We start from the raw sequence: 23,087 nt of genomic DNA, 5'->3' as shown, positions 1-23,087 counted from the left end.
TGCTCAGTCTATTGTTGAATGTAGGCCTCCGAGACCCAATCTATTCGGGGTATGCATGGCCTAATTATTACCTGCCAGAAATGTGTAAAAATGGGACTCCAAAAAACGCCGTAAAAAATCGGTGCGCGGGTGGCTCCCACGCTTTTCTTTAGGCACAAGTCCATATTCTCTGAAAATTTATGTCTCCTCGGCATGTTATTATGCTGGCAGAACATCCTCCATCTCTTCATTTTCATCGTCGTCCCCGTCGTCAACAGCCTCGGCAGCCTCCTCCTTGGCTTCATTGCCAGCCTTGTCCTTGTAGGCGTCGTTCAAGCCATAGTGGTTCGCAAAGCGGCCGCTCTTGTGCAACACAGCCACCTCTTCGAGCACTTGGCGCAGATAGGAGTCTGGCTGTTGCAGCTTTTGCCGCAATGCCTTCATGGACCAATACTGATACTGACGGAAGCAGTCGAAGATGAGATCCAATAGCTGGTTCTTGGGAATGCGAGCAGCCTTGAACACTTCGCCCTTTTTGGCCTTGACAGTCGGTGGTGCGTTTTTCTGTCGTTCATTAGCAAGGCACCCGATGAAAGGACCGGAGAACCGGAACTAAAAAGCATACGATGAAGCCTCCACCCCAGGTAGCTGAGCCTGCAGTGCCTGGGTTAATGATGGCGGATGCGCTGTTCCTGCTGATGATTTGAAGCTTCGTCTTGGAGCTCTCGGCGTCGAGCAGTCGCTGAGCAAGCAGGCGCTCCTCTTCTCGGATGTTTCGAGGTTCGACGCGAACATCGTAGTGGATTTTGCCAAAGATCTTTGTCTTTTCTGTTGCAGGTTAGCAATCCTTGTTTCAGCAGGCCCTGGTCAACAGACAGGGACCATAGTTACTTGGAATAGCCTTTCGATAGTACGGCTGATATCGACTTCTCCGATCAAACGTCCTCTCAGTTCGCTCGGCTCCCTGGTTCTGCCTTTGTCGCAACAGTGATTGGGGTATGCCCGCGGCGGCAGCCTCCGCACGCGCCTTGTTCTTCTCCTTATACCCCGGCAGGTCCTCCTCGCTGAATATAAAGTGATTCTTGACGTCCCTATCCAGAATCTCCAGGTCATACTCACGAGGGAGCATCTGGTGCTCAGGGCAGTTGGCCTGCAGGAGCATACGAAGCTTGGTCACGTCACGGGTGCCGCCCTCAATCGACGCATCGGGTACTCGTTCATTCCACGTCCGCAGAGTGCCAATCTGGATCTCATCATCATCGCCCAACCTCTCAGTAAGCTTCAACCACGCATCCCACATGTACTTTGGCACGCGCGCGAGATAGAGGGTTTCGAAGGTGTTGCCTAGGGTGGTCTTGTCATAGAACTCGAGGTCGCCAGCGTCTTCAAAGAGCTCGTCCTCCTCCATGGCCATTGCAGGCGGCATGACCTTTTCATCCTCTGGGTCGGGTTTGATGAAATTTGAGTCCGCCATGGTGAGTGCCGCGCACAGGATTGGGAGTGTCGGGCTTGATGGTGCGCGAGGCAAGATAGTAGGTTGATGATTGTTGGAAAACAGGCAGCATCTTGGGTGTGACGAAATGCAACAAGCAAAAGGCGACGCCAAGACTATTGGCTGGCTGTGATGAACTAAAAAAGCTTGTGGGCCCGGGAGTCAATGATTCACTGGTTCCATGATTCACTGGTTCCACAAACTGGACCAATGGATTTGACCTTCCATGTCACCGTGCCTTCAATGTTCTCCCCTCAAGGGCTTGGTGGTCAACTAGCACCTGGGTATAAAACGATCGTCCAGCGCCTCACCATCTTGAGCCTGTATTCATCGCCCTGTCTACAGCCATCATTCGTCATGTGCAACGCACAATGGCTACGATGCCCCGACGCAATAATTCGTCTCAGGAACTCTAGAACTAGCACGAGAAAGATACTAGGGTGAGACCGGTTTTTTAGTCTGATATGCGAGAAGACCACCTGTGCTAAAATAGACCACCACCACGCCCAGCCCCCCCTTCAGCAGACAATGAAACATCGTACATCCGCAACAACTTCGCCTCGCTCTGCCACCCTCCAGCGATACCAATATCACCATTACATTTAACGCATCAAGAGGCCAAAACACATAAATTGTCAATATGCCTGTCAAGTCATTGTCTGAGCTTGCTACAGCGGCTTGTTTGAAGAACCTCAAGGAGCTAGGCAGTATAGGAGACTACCTGCCCTACGAGGCAGTTCGACATCTTCTTCTCAAGCTTGAAAGCGCCCATCAGCTTCGACAGATTGAGCTCAGCTCTCCACAAATCCAGGGGCACACAGGCGAGATATGGCTGAAGCTGATTGAAAAGGACTTTCCTCTCGAATACAAGGCCAAGGCATACAAACCACAGAACCCGGACAAGTGGTATCGAGTGTGGGAAAAGTACAAAAGGGGCCACGACGCGGCACTTGAGGAGAGCGAAAACAAGCTGAAGAATGCACTAGCCGGCCTGAGGCAGGACAAGGAGAAGAATACGAGCCGAATCATTGAGCGCAAGCTGCTGCCAAAGTCAGTCAAGTTAGGGGGGCCCAAGAGGCCTTTCGGCGGGCCACGCGAGGCACACTCCAACTCTCTATCGTTCAACTCTGGCAGTCGGACCAAGACGGTCAATGGAGCGAGTGTGATGCGCAAAGTTCGTCGTGAGGTGAAGGAAATTGCAACGATTCACGGTGCTCTCTCGAGGCCTAACCGAGCGCCAACCCAACGCTTGCAGATGAGGAAAGCGCCCGAATCCATGGTCAACGACTACCGACGGGCTTCTCAACCCCAATACCGATCATCTGCCCTGTCTCCTGAGCCGCCATCTGCTGTGGCAGAACATGAGGAGCGAGCCACATTCATTTCGGATTCAGAGGAGGACGAAGAGGGCAACGGTGACCTATCTGATGACGAGGTGGCCAAGATGCCGGCCAAGCCGGCCAAGAAATTTGTTGCCCAATCAGCCGCCACGTCCCTTCTGAAGCGACGACCAAACACGTCACAAGCGACTTCGTCACCTTCTACTACTATTAAACGCGTGTCTGCTTCAAACACTGCATCAAGTCCGGTCAAGAACTCGTCGAGTCTGACGAACAAGTTCAATCGCTCAGCGGACAAGTCACCTCCAGCATCGCCACCAAAACCTCAGTCAGGGTCAGTCACAACCCATGAGAACAACTCTAATAATCAGTCCAAGGCTTCGCCTCCGCTGCCTACGGCGTCTGGGTCATCTCTGTCACCACATGCCGAGTCAGTTGCTCCTCGGGTGATGCCGCGAAAGCGCAAAGCTGTGGACGTCTTCATGAGACCCAAAAAAAGATGAAGCATATGAAAAGGGTGGGATTGGCTGCGATGCAGCCGTGTATGATTAACGGTTACGGGCCCAGCCAGAATTTGGGTTACACTGGGCTTGTATTGGCATAAACGAGAAAGATTGCATCTGAGTGGAATTGGGCAAGCATTTTCTGTTATTGATAATCAGCTGGGGCTTTGATGCGTAATGAACATTTGTACAAAGAGGAATGCCATCATACTGCATCACTGCACCGCTTGATTCGGTCCAATGATTTTGGATTGTAAATATATGTATATATGTGTGTTCGCTTTGTCATGTAGACAATAATCTAGTCGCATGTCATGGTAGCAGGCCTCCCGTCTCGGCTTCGGCGCAAGTTGTACTGGCAGTCGTCTTCCACTCCCTCCCATGAGTCCCGTCTATGGCCGCTCGTCCGTCCATCTATGCATTTCGCTGCGCACCTCCTCTCAGAGCAAGCACCAAGTGCAACGTATCGCCCGCGACGAGGTTGTAGTCGGCAGCCGTCTTGTCATCGGTCCTGCGCATATCGATTAGCCATGCTTCGGCAGTTCTCTTTGTCGTCGAGGCTGGAAACGCCCTACATTTGCTTTCCACCGTGAATGAGACGCTGCTGAACGGGAGGAATGCCCTCCTTCTCTTCGACCTTTTCCTTGATTTGCGAAACCTATCTCGTATTATTTTTGTCAGGCTCGTTTGTTCCGTTCGTCGGCGGAGGCGCGGCTTTTGAGGCAAAAGAACTGTTGTTGCATGGCACGAGTCAATAGCGTACCTTGTAGTCGCTCTCAATGTCCAGCTCAATCTCCTTGCCGGTCAGGGTCCGCACTCTTGCAAATATTAGCTTGGGTGCTTGGAAGCCTGGACGCTGACGTTGGCTGGTAGCTTACTTGATCAGCATGATGGCGGCGAAGAGGGTTCTGTGGTGGGAACGAGGCACAGGATGCAAGTAAGTAGACTTGAAGAGGAGGGCTTGGTAGCCTTGCTGCGTGAATAAAGACCTTGTTGGATGGGTGCGGTGCCAGCAAGGCTGATGATGATGGTAAAGCAGAGTGCTCGAGTGGGTTGTTTGGCTACCCTGGGTCCTGGGAAGTTACTTGGGTCTGGTACTTGGCGGGCGGTTAGGCGGGGCAGCTTAGTGGCGTGCGGTCGATGTATAAAGTCTGGTGTCATTGAGTGGTCAAGTTTTGTTTGTCCGTTGGCCAAGCAGGGCACCTGGGGCGTGCTTGCACCTTGCACAACGCCGTCACCCTTTTCAGGATTTAGTCACGACGAAACTTCCCACCAGACATCAATCATCCAATACACTTTAGCGTACATGATGCAAATCTATAAACAGTCTACATTTGTGGTTTACACCATACGCAAACGAAATTGTTCATGGATCTGCATGCCTAGCTCCTCTCCAGCTGCTCAATCACCTCATCCCAGCCATCCTCGCCTGAAAACAAAGGGACCTTGACACCACACTTTGTTCCCTTCTTGGGCATCGTCCCATTGACAACATACGAGCGAATAGCCTTGGCCGTACACAGAGATGCTTGCATTAAACTATCATGCTGCAAACTTGTCAGCTCTGGCTTGTACCAAACGCCCGGCACGAGGGCAGCTTACCCCATATGAGTCATGCTGCAACAGCACACTCCCCTTGAACGTCTCGCTGACATTCCTTGCGGAAACCAGGGGTGTGACGGGATCATTGGTATTGCCGATAATCAACACGGGATTCTTGGAACTGACGTTAAAGTCGCCCATGTAGCGCTCCTTGGCTGGCATTGTCCAGTGAGCGCACTTGGCAAGAACAGTGTCGGCGTGGTCTCCAAAGAAGCGGCTCTTCTTGCGACGTTCTTCGAGCACAGGAAGCACCTGAGTCAAGTTTGTCGTGCGGACTCGGACATCGCTGCACTTGATGCCGAACTGCGCTTCTTGGTCAGCTTTGGCCGATGCCTCGGCGGCCGTCGTTTGTGTGAGACCGGGCACGCAGTGCTGTAGGCCGGGATCCGTGCTCTCGCCAGTCATTAGGGCTGCAATACACTTTGCCGTGTACTGCCATATGAAAGGTGTGTATAGCTGGCGGAATAGCACGGCGGACACGAAGCTGTAGTCGACGAGGAGTCCACCTCCTGGATAGCCAGGCACCGGAACGCCAATGGGTTCAGACTTGAGCTTCTGGAAAAGTTGGTAGATGGACTCCTCAAGTTGAGCGGCTGTCTGGTTCTTTGCGAGTACACACGCCTCAGGGTTGGCAATACAGCCTTTGACGAAACCCTTCATGACATTATCACTGTCGGCAAAGAGTTCCGTCTCCCTGTGCCGGATTAGCATGCCAGCATCTTTTGTATTATGTGCACGTGGGGGCTTGCCTATTCTCGTAATACTCAAATGGGTTAGCAACACCATCCAGGATAATTTTGTCAACCTTGTCGGGGAACATGGCCACGGCGGTTGAGCCAAGCAGTGAGCCATACGAGACGCCCCAGAATCGGAGCATCCCGTCTTCACCCAGAGCGTCTACAATCTGCATCATGTCACGAACCACAAAGGCAGTTCCAATGAGATTGCCCGTGTTGGTCTGAGCGGCATGGCAGTCGGAGGCGAAGAAACCAGCTCTCTGCCAGACGTAACCCAGGGCAACATTGGACGCGTTACCTGCGAGGGCTTGGTTTGATGCAGTGCGGAGGAGATCGTTCCCAAAACAGGAAAACGGCAGGGTTTTCCCGGTTCCTCTGTGGCCTGTTAGATTTGTTCTTTATATATTGGTGCCACGTGAAGCTTGCCTTGGAACAATGTTGATAAGGTGGTGGCCACCGCCAGTTGCACTAACATTGTCAGCAATAGATGCAAGTGGCTATACAGGTCACAACGTACGCCTGCATCCTCTTGGCAAAATATGCAAAGTCCTCGACGCCATCGGCACCAGGTCCTCCAAAGTTAAGCAAGATACTCTTTGTGCTTTTGCTCTTTTGCTTCGCTGGGGCTCGTTGCAGCTGTAGCTGGAGGGTGGCATTGGCCGTTTTGTTCGTGTAATCAAGAGGCACCGCCAGTGTTCCGCATTCCATAGGGACTGTAGCATTGGCAATCTCGCAAGGAAACCATTTCAGGCGGTTTTGCTGTGACTCGGCGAGGGGGCTAGCTTGAGCCGCCGAGGCCAGGAGCAGTGAGGGTAGAAGACGCATTGTATCGCGAGGAGTCTGCTGGGATCTCAATGGATTTGGCTCCTCCAAGATTGCTCTGGCAATCGGTGCCCTATATATAGTGTATCATTTCATGGTACCTCACCTTGTTTGATTTATTCTTTACTTTGGATATTGCATGCAGATCGACACTTGGCGGCTTACACTCGGCCCCGTCGCTGATGACTTACATACATAATACATGTAGGGCGTCATCGCATCATGTCAGGGCCGGCGCTATCAGCCAACCGGCGGGGATCCACACGGCGGCATCGACTGCCAGATTAGGAAACATGGCGCGGCGCAGCGTTGGCTACGCTACAGCTTGTCTGCCAGGCCAACTGAGTGCATTGCCCTCTGGTGCACCGGATTTCATGTCACCTGGGCAGGTCAACTATGCCGCATTTATTCAGAGCCGTGTAGGCTGTTGTTGGGCAAGCCGTGACGCAGATGCGCTGAATGGCAACCTGCCATGATGCCGTGCTGAACGGCGTCACTCCGCAGTGTCCCGGCCCGGACTCCGATGCCTGAGATGATTCACAACGTATGCAACATGTAAGCTCTGACGTATTGCGACGATGATGTGGACGCCACATGCTACCCAAAATGGCGGAGTGAATCGCTCTGCGGATCCTCCAGGACAACCAACTTCCGTGGACTTGTTGGACCAGTCACAGGATCCTACTTCTATCGCATTCGCAAGTCGGACAATTCCAAGTCGTTTGCTCTCGTCTATGAGCTGGTATTAGTCTTACAACGAATCTGACTACGCCACTTCATCGTCAGCTGAGATGTGTCAAACAAATCGCGGTTCAACCTTGGACTCAACCTTAAAGAAGTGGTTTCGCTCAAGCCGTCACGGCGGCACATATTTCCAAATTCAGAGTAGAGGACCCTGCCTGCGTTGATGAATCTCACGGTAGACATGAGGCCCCAAGAGGTGATTTGATTAAGCTCAATGCCCCGCCCCTTGACGATTAAAGCCGTAGGGAGTCAAAAGAATACCAAGACTAGCATCATGGACGGCAAATACGGTACCTCAATCTTTGCTTCATCATACATGTCCCGTCTCTCTTCTCCACAGTCTGACTTGCAGCAGTTGGCGGGAATGTCTGGTTCTATGAGCCCAAAGAAGCAACGGCCATCTTCTTCACCGTCGTTTCTGCGTCGTCGCCATTCTGCAGTTCTGGCAATGCATATAAGCCTTGGCCACGAGCTTCGCCAAAGTCTTCACTTCTCCCACACGCATCAGTAAATACAATAGCTTCAAATCACTTCCTTCCGCCCCTTTGCGTGTTGCCTCTTCACCGCTGGATGGAAAGATGATAGGGGGTTTGTGATGGCAATAATTGACCCGTTGGGATGTATCGAGGTAGGCAAGAAGGAGGCGCCGTTTTGGAAGTTCAAGAACGGGGGACATTAAGTACAGCCGGCGAGGGACTTTACACATGATATTAATTAGATTGCCATATGTTCTAGTTCATCATGTAATCTAATGACGGCCGTGAAGGTATTGGTCCCAAGCCATGATGGCCGCGACGACAAAGGGGGAAGAATTACGATACCGAGAAGCAAAGCTGCATCGACAGACGACTCAAACAACACTCATCTCGCGTCACGGCCTTACCATGTATCTCCTTCAATTAACAAACTAATATGCTCCCTGATGGAGACGAGAACGCATACCCCTCACCTCGGAATGCCGCATGCAGCTAATACCGCCGATCGGCTGACGCTTCATGGCCAGGCTGTGGCGATATGCACCTCGAACGAGGCGTCAATCGCCTTCAGGCGAACCAATTCATGCCTACTCATAATTTATCACTTCACATCTCCAACACAGTCTCCAGTCTCTCAATCCCCTTCGCCCCGTCTACAGGTCCACCAACATGAGTCTGCAGAATACATGCCCAGCCATCATCATCACCAAGCCCAAGAGCAAGAGCAAATCTGCGGCACTGCACGCGCGCCTCATCAGCTTCCCACTCCCCGACACCGAGTCAGACGGCGACATATCGACACCATGGATCGCCTTAGCTTCCAAGGCTCACTCTAGCCTCGACAGCGACACCCCCGAGATCAAAGACCTGGCAGACAGCCTCATCTCCGCGTATACCGAAGACCTAGTCTTCATCACGACGCCCGTCTTGCTGTGTGTGAGCCCGCTCCAAGAATCCGGCGACTATGCCTCCGACGAGCACATTTCCATGCCGTCCGGCACCTCTGAACTGCTTCCACAGCCGTAAGATAACCAACCAGCGTACAAAGTCCACGCAAACTTACCCACGGCACAGCATAACCGCCGACCAACTCATCGCCAGCCTCTCGAAATGGATCCCCCGTTGGCGCCGATGGCAAGAAAAGGCCTTTGCCCACTCGGCCAACATATCCATCGACCCATCCATCACGGCCTGCGGCCCTGTTACACGCTCCGAGATTTACGCTCACAAAGGGGGCCCTTTGGAGGAAAAAGCACGGCATCCCCCAGAGGACCCCGAGCCGTGGGCAAATCCATCGTCGCTTCCTGCGGCCGTTGACGAGCCCGGGGCTCCTCCAAGTAGCGATACATGTGCCATCCTCATTGCCGAAGACAACAAAGTCTGCTGCCTAGTTTTAGCAAAGCTCCTGCTCAAGCTGGGCCTGAACTTCAAGGTTGCACAAAACGGCCAAGAGGCCTTTGACGAGTACAAGCGCGATCCGGAGCGATACTGGTGCGTGTTTATGGATTTGGGTATGCCGGTTGTGGACGGGGACACGGCGTCGCGATGGATCAGGGATTTTGAGAGGGCCACGGGGTTGGAGCCGTGTGTGATGGTGAGCATGCACAGCGGACGGCGGGAGACTGGGCTGAAGACGGACGTTTTTGATTACTTCCTGGACAAACCTATACGGAGGTCCGGGATTGAGAGTATTTTGAGGGCCGAGAAGGAGAAGGAGTTGCGGCTGGTTCGGCCATGCTAGGCATGTGCATGTCCAGACAGTCGGCATGCGATGATGACACATGGCATTGGACGGCGAGAAATGAAACTAGTAGTCGAAGACGTATTAGCCCCCTACGGAGATATAAACTATAGTACAGTTCCGTTTTGTTTTTTAAGACATTCGGTGGAGATATTTCCCTTCTGGCATTTGCGATGCCGCCTTCAACCCGCCGTGAGTGGCGAAAAAAAAAAGGGGGGGGGGTTGGTTATTTCCTCTCTTCGCCCTCAAATACATTCAAGCCCAAACCCTCCGCATCAAGCATTAGCCTGTTCTTTGAGCCGGACTCCTGCAGCTGCTGCGCAATCAAACGGGCGTTCTCGATCTTCTTGAGCTCCACGTAGGCCTTGCTCTTTTTGATGGCTTCACCAATGAGCTCAGCGGAACGGGCTTCACCCTGCGCCTTGACAACCATGGCCTGCTTCTCCTGTCTAGCCTTGTCTACAACAAAGGCGGCTCGCTGCGCTTCCTGCTGGGCCACCTGCTTGGCTTCGACGGCGGCGGTGAATTCGGGAGAAAAGGCGAGGTGCTACAAAGGTGTCAGTCAGCCGTTTTGAACTCTTCTTTCACAACGCCGGCCTGAAAGATGAAATAGGAGAGGAAATAAAAGACTACTTACCGTGAGGGACACATCGTCGAGGAGAATGTTGAATCGGGCAGCTCGCTTGGACAAGTTTTCGCGCACCAGCTTGGCCACCATCTCTCGCTGCGTAATGAGCTGACTGGCGTTGAACTGGGCGACCACGCTCTTCAGCACCTCGTTCACAATCGAAGGCAGTACACGGTCGTCATAATCGGCTCCGAGGGTTCTGTAAATCTGCGGCAGGGCCTCGACCTGTGGTCTCGACAGCACACGGCACGTAATGTTGACCATTTGCAGATCCTTGGTGCCCGTCAGGGAAGCAACGTTTCTAGGCTTTGCTCGCACATCGTATACAATGGGCGTTTCGAACCAGGGAATGTTGATGTGAGTACCTGGGCAGTCTTCATTAGCTTCCGTTTCCACAGCCGTATCCGAGCCAGTTCCTCCCGACACAGTTGGTCCTACCTTCGCTGTAGATCTCCTTGCTCACTCCGCTTACCCTCCTGTACTTGATCGCGCGATGGCCGCCGTCCACATTGAAAAGCGAGTTCGACAATACCCACGCACCGCCGGCAAGCAAAACACCTCCAATCAATGCACCACCAGCTCCTCGGGGAACTTGGGGTGGCCCGCCGCCGGGTCTGCCGCCGTATCCGCCGCGCGACTGCATCTGGCGCAGACGGCGCATGGCCTCTTCCTGCCAATTATTCTGTCCAGACATTGTTGATGAAGCGTATGGACCGTTGTTTGTTGCGATCCGTGGGGAATTGGCCAAACAAGCTGCAAAAAGGTTGGTGGTGGTCGTCACACGAGGTGTGCCTGGGTCTGCCAGAGCTTGGAGAGCTGGGGAAACCTGCTGACTGATCCGAAATTTTGGCGGCCCGTCACGCGCTAGTACGGATCGGGTCGGGAGGCTTCAACATGACCTGGAGTAAGAGCCACCCTACACGATTGATTGCCATTCATACTTTTGACTGACATCAACCCTCGATGTTGGAATTCCATCTTGCTCCTCGCTCCTACGTGCTGGCATCTTTTTGATTCGGTTCCTCCATGCCCTTTGAACTTGTTCGAGAACGGAGGTACCCTCTGATTTCATATCACTGCTGATCGCACGCATCAAAACTTGAAAGGCGTCATGTTGCAAGGACTCACTTAAGCTTCGGTTTACGGACGACAGCAATGGTAGACCAGCCTCATCTTGCACGGTCGATGACTGCACAGCCTTTTGAGAAGAGTACGCCTCAATTGTGCCGCATCCTTCAAATGCCCCCCCTCTGCCAATTGTACATTACATACTAAACTTATTCACGCAGAGATCAAATGATAAGGAAAACGCTTGGCGGGTATCAAGAAGCAAACAAATCCTCACTGCGCAAATGCAATCTGGATCACATCGTGGCACCTCTTGGGTTTCCGCGCATACCCGTTGAGCATCCGGAAACCAGCCTTGCAGCTTCTCCCCTCCTCCATCACCGCGTGCACTCCGTCCAGACATTTGCCAGCTTCCCTCATTGCCGCTCCCGTCGTTACAGTATCAGCCAGGCGCATCTCACCCCCAACCTTTTCCATCTCACATCGGAGGAGCCATCGTTCCCAGTTCCATCCGCCAACAATGCTACAGACATTGGCAATATTGTCACTGCTGCCCATGACCATAGCGTCCATCTGACACACTTTCCCGCTTCTGATCGACACGTCATCCTTTAATGGTGGTGTTGGTGGCATGCTCATCTTCCTCTTGGCACCCATCGGGAGGCACACCCAAGCACGGCGAACGTCATCAAACCCTGCGCGAGCCAGTCGGCCGAGCCACATCTTTGTTGGGCTTGGATCGTAACCGAGCGTCTTGAGTGTGAAGCCAAACTCTACACTCTTGGCACAACCAAGCGGCCCGGCATTGATGATATCCGAGTCCATGACGGAAAACTCCAAGTAGCCACCGGGTTTCAGCACACGCATGCACTCGTGGAGGCAGCTCTCCCACTCATCCTCGCCGTTTTCGCCGACAAACTTGAGAATTCCATGAAGCTCGCGAGCAGAAATCAAGTCAAACTGGCCATCTGCGAATGGAAGCTTGGAAAGACGCTTTACCGCAATCTGGCGATGATTGGGAGGTCCACGAATGTTGGAGTTTGAGAGTTGGCGAATGGCCTTGGTCGTCACGGTGTAAACCTTGGCGTTTGGATATTGAAGCGCACAGTGCCATGCCCAATCGCATGTTGACTGCCCACCAAGATCAAGAATCCTAGCACGGTCGCGACCAGCGCTGTCTCTGCCTGGAGCAGCTAGGTGGGAAAGTCGAGCCAATCTTTTGGTAACGGGTGCCGTGATGAGGCGACCGCCGTTGAGGAACTTCAGGGCAGCCACATGCCAGGTTGGGATGGTCATTTGGTTCATGGCCTCCAACTCCTTCTCCCTGCGCAGCTTGTCAGGGTCGTCAGTCAGGATGTCGTCGCCTCGAGCAACGTTGGCGCTGAGTCGCTTCTTGGCTGACTGGGGAACGACGCTGAGCTGATACTTGCCTAGGAGCTGGTTGCGATGTGTCTCGCGCAGTGCAGTGCGCTGAGCTTGGACTGCCTCGAAGCGAGAAAGCTGTTGAACAAATACATCTTGAAGGTGAGTGCGCACAATGTAGTCCTGGAAGGCGCGGTAGTATGCTGATTCCTGTCGCAGCAAACTGGAAGGCAGACGTTTGGGTTCCAGGGTTGTTGGAATGATATTGGAGAACCGCACAACCTTTTTCTTGATTTCTACTCCCTGTGAGGACTCAGATTCCGGCTTGACTTTCTCATCCTCCTTGTCCATCTCCTCCTCAGGCGACTCTTCAATGGTTTTGAGAGCAGCATTGTTGTCGGGCCCTTCGTCCACGCCCTTAAGGTAAGCCCTCTGTGCCATTAGCCACAACTCCGTGCGATCTAAGTTGGACAAGGCTTCTTGTTGCTGCTTTCTGGCATAGTCGGGATCGTAGTCGACAACAATCTCAACTGGCGCCTCCTCGACAATCTTGGCAGTGGTCTCCCCAGAATCGTTGGAATCCTGATGTGAAATCATGAGCCTAGCGGTAGGCATGCCCTCTGTCATATCGTCATCATCTTGAACTCGAATGACCTGCTCAACGGGTTCTGATGATAGGCCGACGGCCCTGTAGAATGCCTCTGCAGAATCGGGGCGCTTTGGCAATGGGGGAACAGAAGAGTCACCAACATTCCAAGGACATCGGTAAAATTGCTCAGCAGTGGTTGAGGTCGGTGGCGGCATGTCCACTGGTGACTTGCTGGGCAGATGCCAAGTATTTCTGGTTCGAGGAGACAGCCCAGAAAAGAACCCACCAGGAGAGGGAATGCTCAGTCTTGTTAAGCTGGCAAGAGATTGTCGGGTGGGAGTTGGCGAATGGATTCTATCTTGAGCCACCCGAGGTGCGAAGCAGGTCACCAAGCGCAAAGGTTGCTGTTGCATCTCGGTGACTGAGTGCATGGAAACGTCGAGTACCTGCATCGGGCGTTCGTACAACTCTTGGCCCTCTCCCTCTTCTCCCCCAGACAGAGCCTGGAGTGTCGCGAGTGCGCCGGGTTGAAGGTGGACGCCAGCCCATGCCTCTTCTGTTTTGTGTTCGTCGTTCCCCATCACAGGTGTTGGTGGTGCACTCAATGCGGCGAGCTGCTCGGACGACAGGCTGCCGTCGAGAGACGGCGGTGCGGAAATGGTTGGCACTTCGAGCGCCTGCTGCTTCCCGATGAAGTTCATTTGAGCTGGAGACATGGGCAGCCTAGCCAATGGAGTCAGCGGCACTGGCGATGTGATTTTCTTGAGTTCGTCAACCGCAGACCAAGGCTCCTCGGGCCCATCTCGATTTGCTGGGATTTGAAGACGAGTGGGCTGTTTCAATAATGGCTGGTGGTGGTTTGTGGCTCGGCCAACAGACGATCTCTTATAGCACCGCGGCACGTCATCCTCATCTTCTTCCTCAGACACATCATAGAGGTCCTCAAATTCAGTGTTCTCGGTGCCGATGCTGGCTCGATTCCACATGTTTGACGAAGTTGTAGGAGAACTACCATCTCCTGATACTGTGGACGGCGATGACGGAAGGATGGGAGCAGCAAGATAGTGAACTCCCTTTGGAGTGGGGAAATGATCGCTCATAGGTGACAACCAGGCTTCAATCTTCAGATGCGAAGCATCACCACGTCTCCGTTGTTCGTTCACCCCTGTATTCTGAACATGGCCATCATCGCAATCTTCTTCTATTATGGGATTAAGTCGTCTCTTTGACCTTCGACCCAGCGAAGGCTCATGAGACTGGAAACCACTCGGTGGTAGAGTGTTAGCCATTTCCTTCCTTTTTTTCTGGTTTTATTCCTTTTATCAAGGGTTCCGTTATGCCCAGCTAACGGTTCCCGTCTTAGGCCAGGCTGACCTATTACCAACTCGTCTGTAATGGATATCAAAAGAGAAATTGTAAATTATCGTAATGGTGAATATCAACGACCGGCGTTGAAAGTTGGAAGAAGCGGGGAACGATAGGCTGCGTCGATCAACGAAACGTCTATTGACTCTACAACAAACAAACTCAAAGACAAAAAGGAAACGGGTGCAAGAGAAGAGAATGTGAAGGGAAGAAACTCGGCCAACCCAGTTGGCCAGGGAATGCGAATCCTTAAAGGAACTTGTCCATCGACTTTGACCGAGCGGCTACGAAACATGAATGCAGATATTACTGGCTAGCAAAGACGAACTGGGCGGGGCTATGCAGCACGAGCTGCAGTAGGCTTCGGAAGCCAAAAGAGAAAGTGACTATGACCGCATCGGCGCGTCGAGGGCAGCATTTTGTCGTGGTTGTGGGAACTAAGACGGTGACGATGGCATCCCAAGGCCCAACACGGGACTGTCATCAAGCCACTAGCCCAACTAAACATCCAATAAACGAAGCTAGGGTGACTGTGTAATTATGTATGGCAGGGGACATCGGATGGCTTGCCCAGCCAAACAATATGCAGGCGCGCGCGAAGCGGCGATGTCTGGGGGAGCTGATTGGGCTCGTGGCTGCGGGGGGACGGTGAAGATGGTGGCCCATCTGATCCTCGGCGCTTAGGCACTGCTTCTCGGCCCCCAATCAATCCATTGCTGGAGTGTGATGCATCCTGCCGAACATGGTCTCGACGGGCGGTACGGTGGTAGGCTTTCACGACCAGAGATTTTGACAGCCAAAAAAGCTGCATGGACAGAATGAACATGATACAAATGAGACGAGATTTGGCCGAAGTGGTGGCCATATGCACATAAAAGTGGACAGCATGAGTACTTACTAAGTAGGTAATTGGTAATTGACAGAAGCCTCCGATGCAAAGGTCGAGGACATCAATGATCAGAGCAAAACAGGTCAACCAGGGTCAAGAGTGCAACCGCTGATGTTGTGTAAACGTGCACCAGTTGACATGCAGGCTCCATAACGGAGAGTACTGTACGGAGAATGCATGCATACCTGGTGATAGAAATTCGTGCCTCAGGCCTGGAAGGGCAAGCAAGCTTGTGGACTGCCAGCCGGTGACAGCTACTGCCGAGCCCCTCCAACGGCCGACCGACCTCTGGCAATTTTACCCCGCCATTTGCGCTACAGGAGCTCGAGATTTCACAAGAGCTCGAGCGCTTTCAACTCCAATTCACAAAAAGTCTACAGTCATGGCAGACGTAGAACAACAGCCAGACGCTTCAGCCGAGCCCCAGGCCAGACATGTAACATACTGCGGTGGTAAGCACCTCACCATGTTGTCGTAACGTCGATGCATGATTCCCTACTGACCAGACGTCATCAGTTTGTACACTGCCACCAGAGGTGTGTGACCGTCCAACCCCATTTACCGTGCCTTGATACTACGATAATAGAAACACCCAACTACGACTGGTGCGTTCTGACATTATCCAAAATAGTACTGTGAATATGGAGGAACCGTGAAAAAGTGCCAGGAATGGCTGGAAACGAACAACAAGGAGTTGTATGACAGAGTCTGGTCAGCCGGTCAGTATGCAATGTTTCCCGCAGTGGCGACCAACTGCCTGACGAGTATTTTTGGACAGAGGCGTTAGAAGCTGCAACCGCATCCTTATCCGTCGAAGCGCAAAAGAGAGCGGCCAAAGACGCACAGAAGAAGACTGCCAAGGCCGAGGCCGCCGAGGCGAAGCAGGCCGATAAGATAGCCAACAGCGTGATTACCATCAAGCGCATTGAGCGGAATAAGAAGAAGTTTGTCACGGCGGTCATTGGACTGGAAGCGTTTGGTCTGGAACTGAAAAAGGTGTGCTCTCCAAAGGTGTCTTGACGTGGTCGGTGCTAATAATATCAGGTGGCCAAAGATCTCGGCAAAAAGTTCGCCACTGGCTCGTCAGTGACCAAGCTGCCTAGTGGGGGCGAAGAAATCGTAGTGCAGGGCGATGTTAGCGACGAGTTGGAGGAGTTCATTTTGGAGAAGTACAAGGAGATACCCGCGGACAACATCGAGCTTGTAGATGACAAGAAGAAGAAAAAGGCAACGACATAAATTTATCAAGTAACATTTCGCATGGTCTGATTGACTATAAACCCTGGCCTTTGCATTACATGCCTCCAAATAACGCCAGTGCAATGTCTCAAATTGAACCCGTATCCAATCCCAATTTACGCCAAGTGTTAACGCCCGTGTCAAAGCTCTATAAGAAAAAAAAGAGAGGACAAGAAACTGATTTTCGTTAATTCTCATGCCAGCGAACCTATCCTCGCTTGCGCAACACCCTACCACTCGCTGCTGTTGTGGCTGAGGGTGCCGCTGCTTTTGCCGCTGCTCTCTTCGCCGTAGCACCGGTAACCCCCTTTCGAATAGTTCCCATGACAGTGGTACGCGTCACTGCTGGTGCTGCCTTCTTGGACGTGGCCGGTTTTCTGACTACAGTTCCGGCACTTGCCTCACTGGTGTCGCTCGTCTCACTAGGACGACGACCAGTCCGAGTTACCGGCCGAGAAACAGGTGCTCTTGAGGCTGTAGCGGTCGCAGGTCGTCGTGTCTTTGTAGCAGTTGTTGACGCGGAGCTTGCTTCTGAAGTCGTAGTGACCTTCCTGGTCCCTCTAGTACGCGTAGCCTTGGCCTTTTCCACCATGCTGGAGAGAACACTCGTGGCGGCGGCGCGTGAGGCGGCGGTGGATTTTAACGGGGAGCCAGGTCGGGGGATTTGCGGCTTCGCCGGCGATACAGGCCGATCTCGATTTGCAAGGCGAGAGTTGGATGAAGTCGGGGACAGGATCTGGTTTGGCCTAACACGCCCCGTCTCTGCTCTAGCTCTCTTCTTGGCGCCATCCCCGATTTCAAAGTCGTTTTCCTTGTCTCCTGCGACCTCATTGCTAAGGAAATATTAGCATATTCTATTGTATTGTGTTTTTGGCCTCAAGTGGAGTGTTGTTACCTCATGCGCTTATAGCCGCGGCCTACAGCTTGATTGCGAGCTGGCAGCGTCCTCTGTGGGCTCGACCGAGGTGTGTCTTTGGCGGGCACTGGAGGCCTGGAAACGACCCGGCCCTGACCCTGTTGTGAGCATTTCAAAAGCAGGTCGCCCATCGTCAACTTTCGCAGAGACATGGGGATTCTGTTTATCCGTATTTCAATCCGTGACCGTAGTCCCTGTGCTTGAAGCTGGTATTGGGCGCGAAGCCGTCTGGCGCGTTCGGTGACTAGACAACTCAGTATACATGCCAAGCATCCAACAAAATTTGGGTGAGAATTACCCTCTAACTGAAGATTGTCAATCAACGCCTGTTTCTGCAGGGCGCTAATTCCCATCCTGCGCTTCTTGATTGGGCTTTTATCGTGAGGCGTTGATGGGCTTTTGATGGGCACCTTGGTGTCTGTAGCTGCGCCGTGCCTCCTTGAGGCGGTGGATTGGTCGGATACCCTCTTCTTATTTCTAACGGGAGCCATTTTGTCGTCGTCAGGGCTGGTGAATGATGTCGAGGTTTGTATTTTCGTGCAGGTTGCGAGATCATTGGCTTGAGGTGAGGTGTTGCTGCTTGGCTTTGGCGCGCTGTGACTGGTCAGTGGTGTGGAAGTAAACAAACGTGGGTGTGTGTGGCTGCATTATGTCAGCACATGGGCGAGGACGTCGCCATTTTATGAACTAGGGGTCAAAGTACCTGAAAATAGCGCCCCGCATGCTGACACCTGAGGTACCAGTACCTGCCAGCAGGCTGAACCGCCTTACGCCTCTAGGATGAGCCACTACCTCGTGGAGCTTGTTCCTGTAGCCTTGCTTCTACTAGTACTTCCTCCTCATCATTACCCGTGTGACTCTATACTCGCCACCCAGGAGCTGAACACCTCTCTCCTTTTCAACATCATTTGCACGGTCGCCATACAATACGAATTAGCTCCAGGCTCCGGTGCAGCACCAAGATGGTTCTCGAGGCGGTGATGGTTGTCGTAGACAACAGCGAGAGCAGCAGAAACGGAGACTACCAGCCCACGAGATTCGATTCACAAGTTGACGCCGTCAATGTCCTTTTCCAGACTATTACTCAGGGTAACCCTGAGTCTTCAGTTGGCCTGATGAGCATGGGAGGCAAGGGTCCCGAAGTGCTCGTCACTCTCACGACCGAGCAAGGCAAGATATTGGAGGGCCTGCATCGGACAAAGAAGAAGATTGGCGGCTCATCTCATCTCAAGACTGGCATTCAAGTTGCTACGGTTTGTATAAAATCATCGTCGTTATTTGCATGTTTACACAACTAAGCAATCAATAGCTTGCTCTGAAGCACCGACAAAACCGATCCCAGCGACAGCGAATAATAGTCTTTATTTGCTCCCCAATCGAAGAGAGCGATAAGGAGCTGACGCAGTTGGCTAAAAAGATGAAAAAGGGCAACATTTCGGTAGATTTCATCCTGTTTGGCGACCTCGACGATGACGGCACGCAGAAGAAGCTGCAGATTTTTAACGATGAGGTCAAGGGCAGCGAGGGTTCACACTTTGTTGTTATTCCACCTAGTAGCAAGCTGCTGAGCGACCAACTTGTGGCCACCCCAATATTACTTGGCGAGGGTGCTTCGGGATCTGGCGGCGGCGGCGGCGGCGGTATGGGCGGAGGCAACGAGGAGTTTGAATTTGGTTTTGATCCCGCCATGGAACCCGAGCTTGCCCTCGCTTTGCGAATGAGTATGGAGGAGGAGAAGGCCAGGCAAGAAAAGATAGCCCGGGAGGAGGAGGAAGCTGCCAAAAAGGCATCACTTGAGAGTGTCAAGGAGGAGGATGAGTCTGGTCCATCTGGAAGCGGAGACAAAAAGGACGGCGGTGACAAGATGGACACGTCGTAAGGGAGCGCCGCATACGGTACGACTCAGGCAAACCTGTGCGGAGTGGCTTCTCGTCGAAGCTGTACAATAGAACTAGAGTCTTAGAGATGAATTTAGGACTGGATTTTGGCGACGCCTACAAGCAGCAGTGCAGGGTTATGCAATCGTGGCAATGGAGGGGACGGGAATAAATTATTTCCTGACGGACCTCTATTACCGATTATTAATCTCTCTAATATATGACAGTAATTTCCGATCAAAAATATCACACCGGATAGGCATCTCCAGGGAATAAAACGGATTCTTCATAACATAGTCCGAATACAAGTCGTATATCCTCCTAATCGTAACATCCACATTCGCCTGCGTAGAATCCGTAAATAAGAGGAACTTGGTCCCCGTCATGGTGTTGAAGCACTGCAATCGAAAGTTTTCTGTTTCCAGCACCTCTAGGCCCGACGAGGGCTCTGGGCGGATTGCCACGCCGTTGGTGCCGGGATGGGGGGTGATGGGCCTAATGGGGTTGAGTCTGGCGGTGATGGCGTGGACACTGTGTATGTGAGCAGCGAAACCCTCAGGAGACTCTTTATAAGGGGGAGGACCAAGGGCATTGGCAAACATCGGAGGTGGGAGACGCACCCGTGGAAAGTACCGGCCAGGACCAGGTAATCGTTTGTGCTAATCTTGTGCAGACCGCTGTCGTGGAAGGTCTTGTTATAGACTAAGCCACCGGCCTTGTTGATGATGATGAGGGCAAAGACAGTCCTAGCACGCGGTCAGAGATGCTCCAAGATGAGAGTGTAGACTAGGCGTACATTGTGTCGGGCGGCTATTGAGAGCCATCAAATTGTCAATGTCTTGTTCCTGGGCCAGTGTGAGGCTCATCCGCTGAGGCGCAAGCATGAACCTCGGTGTTGTTGAGTAAGCGGCGATGGATAGTGCTCGTGACGGCGTACGGGATTGAATATTGTCTGCCGGGTTAGCAAAGACTGAATGATAGTAAAGGTCGGTTGTCTTTGCATCACGCTTCACTCATGGGGTTGAGTGTCACCTATGTGCAAGTGAGTGTGCGTCGCTTGGGCCCCAGATGATGAGTGAGCAGCTCCATGTCAACTGTGGCGTTGACGTGTCAAGTCCGGTCAAGTCTGGTGAAGTTTGACTCCCGAGGTCGCTGCAAAGGCAACCAGCAGCCACGCGAGCACCGCTAAAGTCAGCACTGATAGGCAGCAGCCCCGCCAAATTACCATCTGTTTTCACTGCGCAGACCAAGCACTTGCTGGAGTCAATCGATTGACACCTGGACCCCTCGACCATTTGGTTGCATGTGTACTCCGTAGCCGCCCACACGCACTCCCATCATCCAATCGTCGCGTGGTCAGCCAGCCTCATTGACCAGTGTCAGAAGCGCTGTCCATCCCATTCCTTTTTTTTTTTTGCCTTGTTTCCCTCTCCGTCGCGCAGCATCCCTACGAGCTCCGACCGCAACCCACCCGTCGCAAACGATACCGTCCCTCGCGCCGACGTCTCGAGCCTGCGCCTCTGCCTCTGTCGGCGAACCGTCACGAATCAATCGTCGTCGACGCGAGACCACCACATCGTCCCAAGGACGACCGACAATGTCAAACCAGCGAACTTCACGCCCAAAGCCCCCCCCTCCAGGCAACGAAGAAGCTTCCGCGACTTTGAACCTGGGAGAATTCCAAAACGTCGACACCTTGACTCTGTCAGAAGCAGCGCTTGTTCTGAACGCGCTGGTTGCTAAGCGTCGAAATGATCGCAAGAACGTCAACGAGACCGAGTACGCTTCACGACACCAAGGCCGGATGGGACTATGAATGAGGCGCTAACTGGTTACCCAGGATGCTAAACCAGACGCTCAACTATCTGGATCATTTTGCCCGGTTTACGCAAAAGGAAAACGTGGAAGCTGTCGAACGTCTGTTGAGCGCACATAAGGACCTGGCCAAGTTTGAGAGGGCGCAGCTGGGTACGCGGTTGCTGCTTCTTCATGCCTGGTGTGTGATTGCTGACACCGTGTAGGATCATTGTGCTGCGAAAACGCCGACGAAGCCAAGACTCTTATCCCGTCGCTCGCCGACAAGATCAAGGACGAGGACCTGCAAGATTTGCTCGATGAAATCTCCAAACTACAAAACCGATGATGTGATCGGGAAAGCTCAAGGATGAGTGGTGCTACGGGATTGATTTTGGAACAGGATTGTACTTGGGTTGATTTTTTTGCTAACGAGAAAAAAAAAGAGAGGTATCTGGGTGTTACATTTGGCATTTCTGGCGCTGGGTCAAGATTTGTGTTTTCGCAACAGACAAAGGAGAAGATAGGACTTGGGAGATGGGTACGTTGATGTAGAATACCCAATAAATTTGACGAATTGAATACATTGGTCACCACGTGGTGGAATGGTATGTATGTTTGTTGGTGATGGAATAGACAAGCAGACACTCGGGCCAAGGTAAGTCAACTCTCGTGATTGCATGCCCTACAGTCGATGCAGCTTTGCTAACCGTTCTCGCGCAATGACCTTTTCTATGGCCAGCTATTGAGATGGAAAAAAAACTCCAAATTGGGCATCAAAATTACTGCGGCGCCACCAACACGCCCCGATATCGCATCTTGCCCTCTTTCAACCTCGTCATCGCATCGACAACGCCGTCCTTGGTCAGAGGAAACTTTTCAATCTGTGGCTTGATTCCCTTCTTGGCCGCGAACGCCAACATGGCCTGCTGTGTGCCGGCACTGGCCACGGCAGACCCGATAATCCGGATACCAGTACTGATTAAGGTTACGGGTGTGATTTGCAAGGGCTCAAAGCTGACAGTTAGGGGGTAAATTTGTGCCCCCTGGGCCAGGACGGGATAATATCTACACTGGTTAGCCCAACGTCGGAAGATGGCGGCAGCACATGGACGACACTGCGGTACTCACGTGGACAGGTCCGGCATCACGCTGGAAGTAATCAGCAGAATGTCGACCCTTTCGATATTCTCCGGCTTGGCCAAATCAGCTGCGGTGTAAAACTCCGAGGCGCCGAATTTCAATGCCTCCTCCTTCTTGGATGCTGAGCTGGAGAAGACGACGGTCTCCATGCCCATCTTGGAAGCAAACTGGATGGCCAAATGGCCGAGACCGCCGATGCCAATGATACCAACTCGGTCTCCCGGCTTTGCACCAGACGTGTGCAGGGGACTGAAGACGGTTGCGCCGCCGCACATCAAGGGACCGGCATCCTCAACGGCGATTGCGTCGGGGATCTTGAACAGGGCGGAAACGTCCCAGGCGACAGAGGAGCCGAAGCAGCCTTGGTCCAGGTTGTTGGAGCCGAACTTCTTGGCCGATGCGCAGTTATTCGAGAAGCCTGTGGTGCGAGAATTCAGTATCATGTCGATTCCCCCCGAACTTCTTTTATCGTCTTGGGGACGCTTTACCAGTAAGGCACGGTCTGCAGTTCCCGCAGAACTTGTGGAACCACCCCATGCCCACGCGATCGCCGACTTTGAAGTTGGACACTTCATGTACGGCAGAGCCAAGCTCTGTAATGACTCCAACTCCCTCATGGCCGAGACCTTGGTCCGCGTGGAGAAAGTGTTCGTCGGTGCCGCAGACACCGCAGTGTGAGATTTTGACAATGACTTCGGTGGGACCTGGGTCTCGGTGGCCGGTGGCTTCGACGATTTCCCCGGTCTTGGAGCCTTTAAATACAGTGAAGTCGACTCCCATG

At 52.8% G+C, this 23,087-nt stretch overlaps 13 protein-coding genes across 13 annotated transcripts; 5 read left to right on the top strand and 8 right to left on the bottom strand.

The window, feature by feature from the left end:
• Positions 1–198: 198 nt before the first annotated feature.
• On the bottom strand, positions 199–1,453 carry tfg2 (Transcription initiation factor IIF subunit beta; the record flags this gene model as incomplete). The annotated part of the gene is made up of 3 exons (XM_014691077.1): positions 199–543; positions 605–807; positions 871–1,453. 3 exons carry the CDS (start codon positions 1,451–1,453, stop codon positions 199–201), a joined length of 1,131 nt encoding a protein of 376 aa, XP_014546563.1.
• A 658-nt stretch (positions 1,454–2,111) lies between these two features.
• Positions 2,112–3,314, top strand: G6M90_00g097780 (uncharacterized protein; the record flags this gene model as incomplete). Its single annotated transcript, XM_014691078.1, has 1 exon — positions 2,112–3,314. One exon carries the CDS (start codon positions 2,112–2,114, stop codon positions 3,312–3,314), a length of 1,203 nt encoding a protein of 400 aa, XP_014546564.1.
• A 414-nt stretch (positions 3,315–3,728) lies between these two features.
• Positions 3,729–4,203, bottom strand: ned-8 (NEDD8; the record flags this gene model as incomplete). The annotated part of the gene is made up of 4 exons (XM_014691079.1): positions 3,729–3,825; positions 3,890–3,972; positions 4,078–4,132; positions 4,193–4,203. 4 exons carry the CDS (start codon positions 4,201–4,203, stop codon positions 3,729–3,731), a joined length of 246 nt encoding a protein of 81 aa, XP_014546565.1.
• Positions 4,204–4,696: 493 nt separating this feature from the next.
• G6M90_00g097760 (uncharacterized protein) lies at positions 4,697–6,478 on the bottom strand (the record flags this gene model as incomplete). The annotated part of the gene is made up of 5 exons (XM_066131534.1): positions 4,697–4,861; positions 4,917–5,610; positions 5,681–6,028; positions 6,080–6,121; positions 6,171–6,478. The coding sequence occupies 5 exons, from the start codon at positions 6,476–6,478 to the stop codon at positions 4,697–4,699; spliced, it is 1,557 nt and encodes a 518-aa protein (XP_065987619.1).
• A 1,886-nt stretch (positions 6,479–8,364) lies between these two features.
• On the top strand, positions 8,365–9,436 carry G6M90_00g097750 (uncharacterized protein; the record flags this gene model as incomplete). Its single annotated transcript, XM_014691081.1, has 2 exons — positions 8,365–8,717; positions 8,770–9,436. The coding sequence occupies 2 exons, from the start codon at positions 8,365–8,367 to the stop codon at positions 9,434–9,436; spliced, it is 1,020 nt and encodes a 339-aa protein (XP_014546567.1).
• A 226-nt stretch (positions 9,437–9,662) lies between these two features.
• Positions 9,663–10,758, bottom strand: PHB2 (Prohibitin-2; the record flags this gene model as incomplete). The annotated part of the gene is made up of 3 exons (XM_014691082.1): positions 9,663–9,983; positions 10,074–10,429; positions 10,503–10,758. 3 exons carry the CDS (start codon positions 10,756–10,758, stop codon positions 9,663–9,665), a joined length of 933 nt encoding a protein of 310 aa, XP_014546568.1.
• Positions 10,759–11,405: 647 nt separating this feature from the next.
• G6M90_00g097730 (uncharacterized protein) lies at positions 11,406–14,372 on the bottom strand (the record flags this gene model as incomplete). Its single annotated transcript, XM_014691083.1, has 1 exon — positions 11,406–14,372. The coding sequence occupies one exon, from the start codon at positions 14,370–14,372 to the stop codon at positions 11,406–11,408; it is 2,967 nt and encodes a 988-aa protein (XP_014546569.1).
• A 1,347-nt stretch (positions 14,373–15,719) lies between these two features.
• TMA22 (Translation machinery-associated protein 22) lies at positions 15,720–16,576 on the top strand (the record flags this gene model as incomplete). Its single annotated transcript, XM_066131533.1, has 5 exons — positions 15,720–15,789; positions 15,854–15,873; positions 15,969–16,056; positions 16,116–16,333; positions 16,382–16,576. 5 exons carry the CDS (start codon positions 15,720–15,722, stop codon positions 16,574–16,576), a joined length of 591 nt encoding a protein of 196 aa, XP_065987600.1.
• A 208-nt stretch (positions 16,577–16,784) lies between these two features.
• Positions 16,785–17,983, bottom strand: G6M90_00g097710 (uncharacterized protein; the record flags this gene model as incomplete). Its single annotated transcript, XM_014691085.1, has 3 exons — positions 16,785–17,409; positions 17,472–17,736; positions 17,791–17,983. The coding sequence occupies 3 exons, from the start codon at positions 17,981–17,983 to the stop codon at positions 16,785–16,787; spliced, it is 1,083 nt and encodes a 360-aa protein (XP_014546571.1).
• Positions 17,984–18,454: 471 nt separating this feature from the next.
• Positions 18,455–19,371, top strand: RPN10 (26S proteasome non-ATPase regulatory subunit 4; the record flags this gene model as incomplete). Its single annotated transcript, XM_014691086.1, has 2 exons — positions 18,455–18,745; positions 18,802–19,371. 2 exons carry the CDS (start codon positions 18,455–18,457, stop codon positions 19,369–19,371), a joined length of 861 nt encoding a protein of 286 aa, XP_014546572.1.
• A 192-nt stretch (positions 19,372–19,563) lies between these two features.
• On the bottom strand, positions 19,564–20,386 carry trs23 (Transport protein particle subunit trs23; the record flags this gene model as incomplete). The annotated part of the gene is made up of 5 exons (XM_066131532.1): positions 19,564–19,900; positions 19,990–20,115; positions 20,166–20,179; positions 20,258–20,321; positions 20,376–20,386. 5 exons carry the CDS (start codon positions 20,384–20,386, stop codon positions 19,564–19,566), a joined length of 552 nt encoding a protein of 183 aa, XP_065987638.1.
• A 580-nt stretch (positions 20,387–20,966) lies between these two features.
• rpb4 (DNA-directed RNA polymerase II subunit rpb4) lies at positions 20,967–21,512 on the top strand (the record flags this gene model as incomplete). Its single annotated transcript, XM_014691087.1, has 3 exons — positions 20,967–21,148; positions 21,210–21,337; positions 21,391–21,512. The coding sequence occupies 3 exons, from the start codon at positions 20,967–20,969 to the stop codon at positions 21,510–21,512; spliced, it is 432 nt and encodes a 143-aa protein (XP_014546573.1).
• A 433-nt stretch (positions 21,513–21,945) lies between these two features.
• Positions 21,946–23,086, bottom strand: adhC2 (NADP-dependent alcohol dehydrogenase C 2; the record flags this gene model as incomplete). The annotated part of the gene is made up of 3 exons (XM_014691088.1): positions 21,946–22,231; positions 22,295–22,724; positions 22,795–23,086. 3 exons carry the CDS (start codon positions 23,084–23,086, stop codon positions 21,946–21,948), a joined length of 1,008 nt encoding a protein of 335 aa, XP_014546574.1.
• Between the last annotated feature and the right edge of the window lies 1 nt (position 23,087).

The sequence above is a fragment of the Metarhizium brunneum genome, chromosome 6, assembly GCF_013426205.1.
Source record: "Metarhizium brunneum chromosome 6, complete sequence".
Classification (NCBI taxonomy): domain Eukaryota; kingdom Fungi; phylum Ascomycota; class Sordariomycetes; order Hypocreales; family Clavicipitaceae; genus Metarhizium; species Metarhizium brunneum.
The sequence above is the reverse complement of the archived record's forward strand: the minus strand, read 5'-3'. Positions and strand labels throughout refer to the sequence as shown.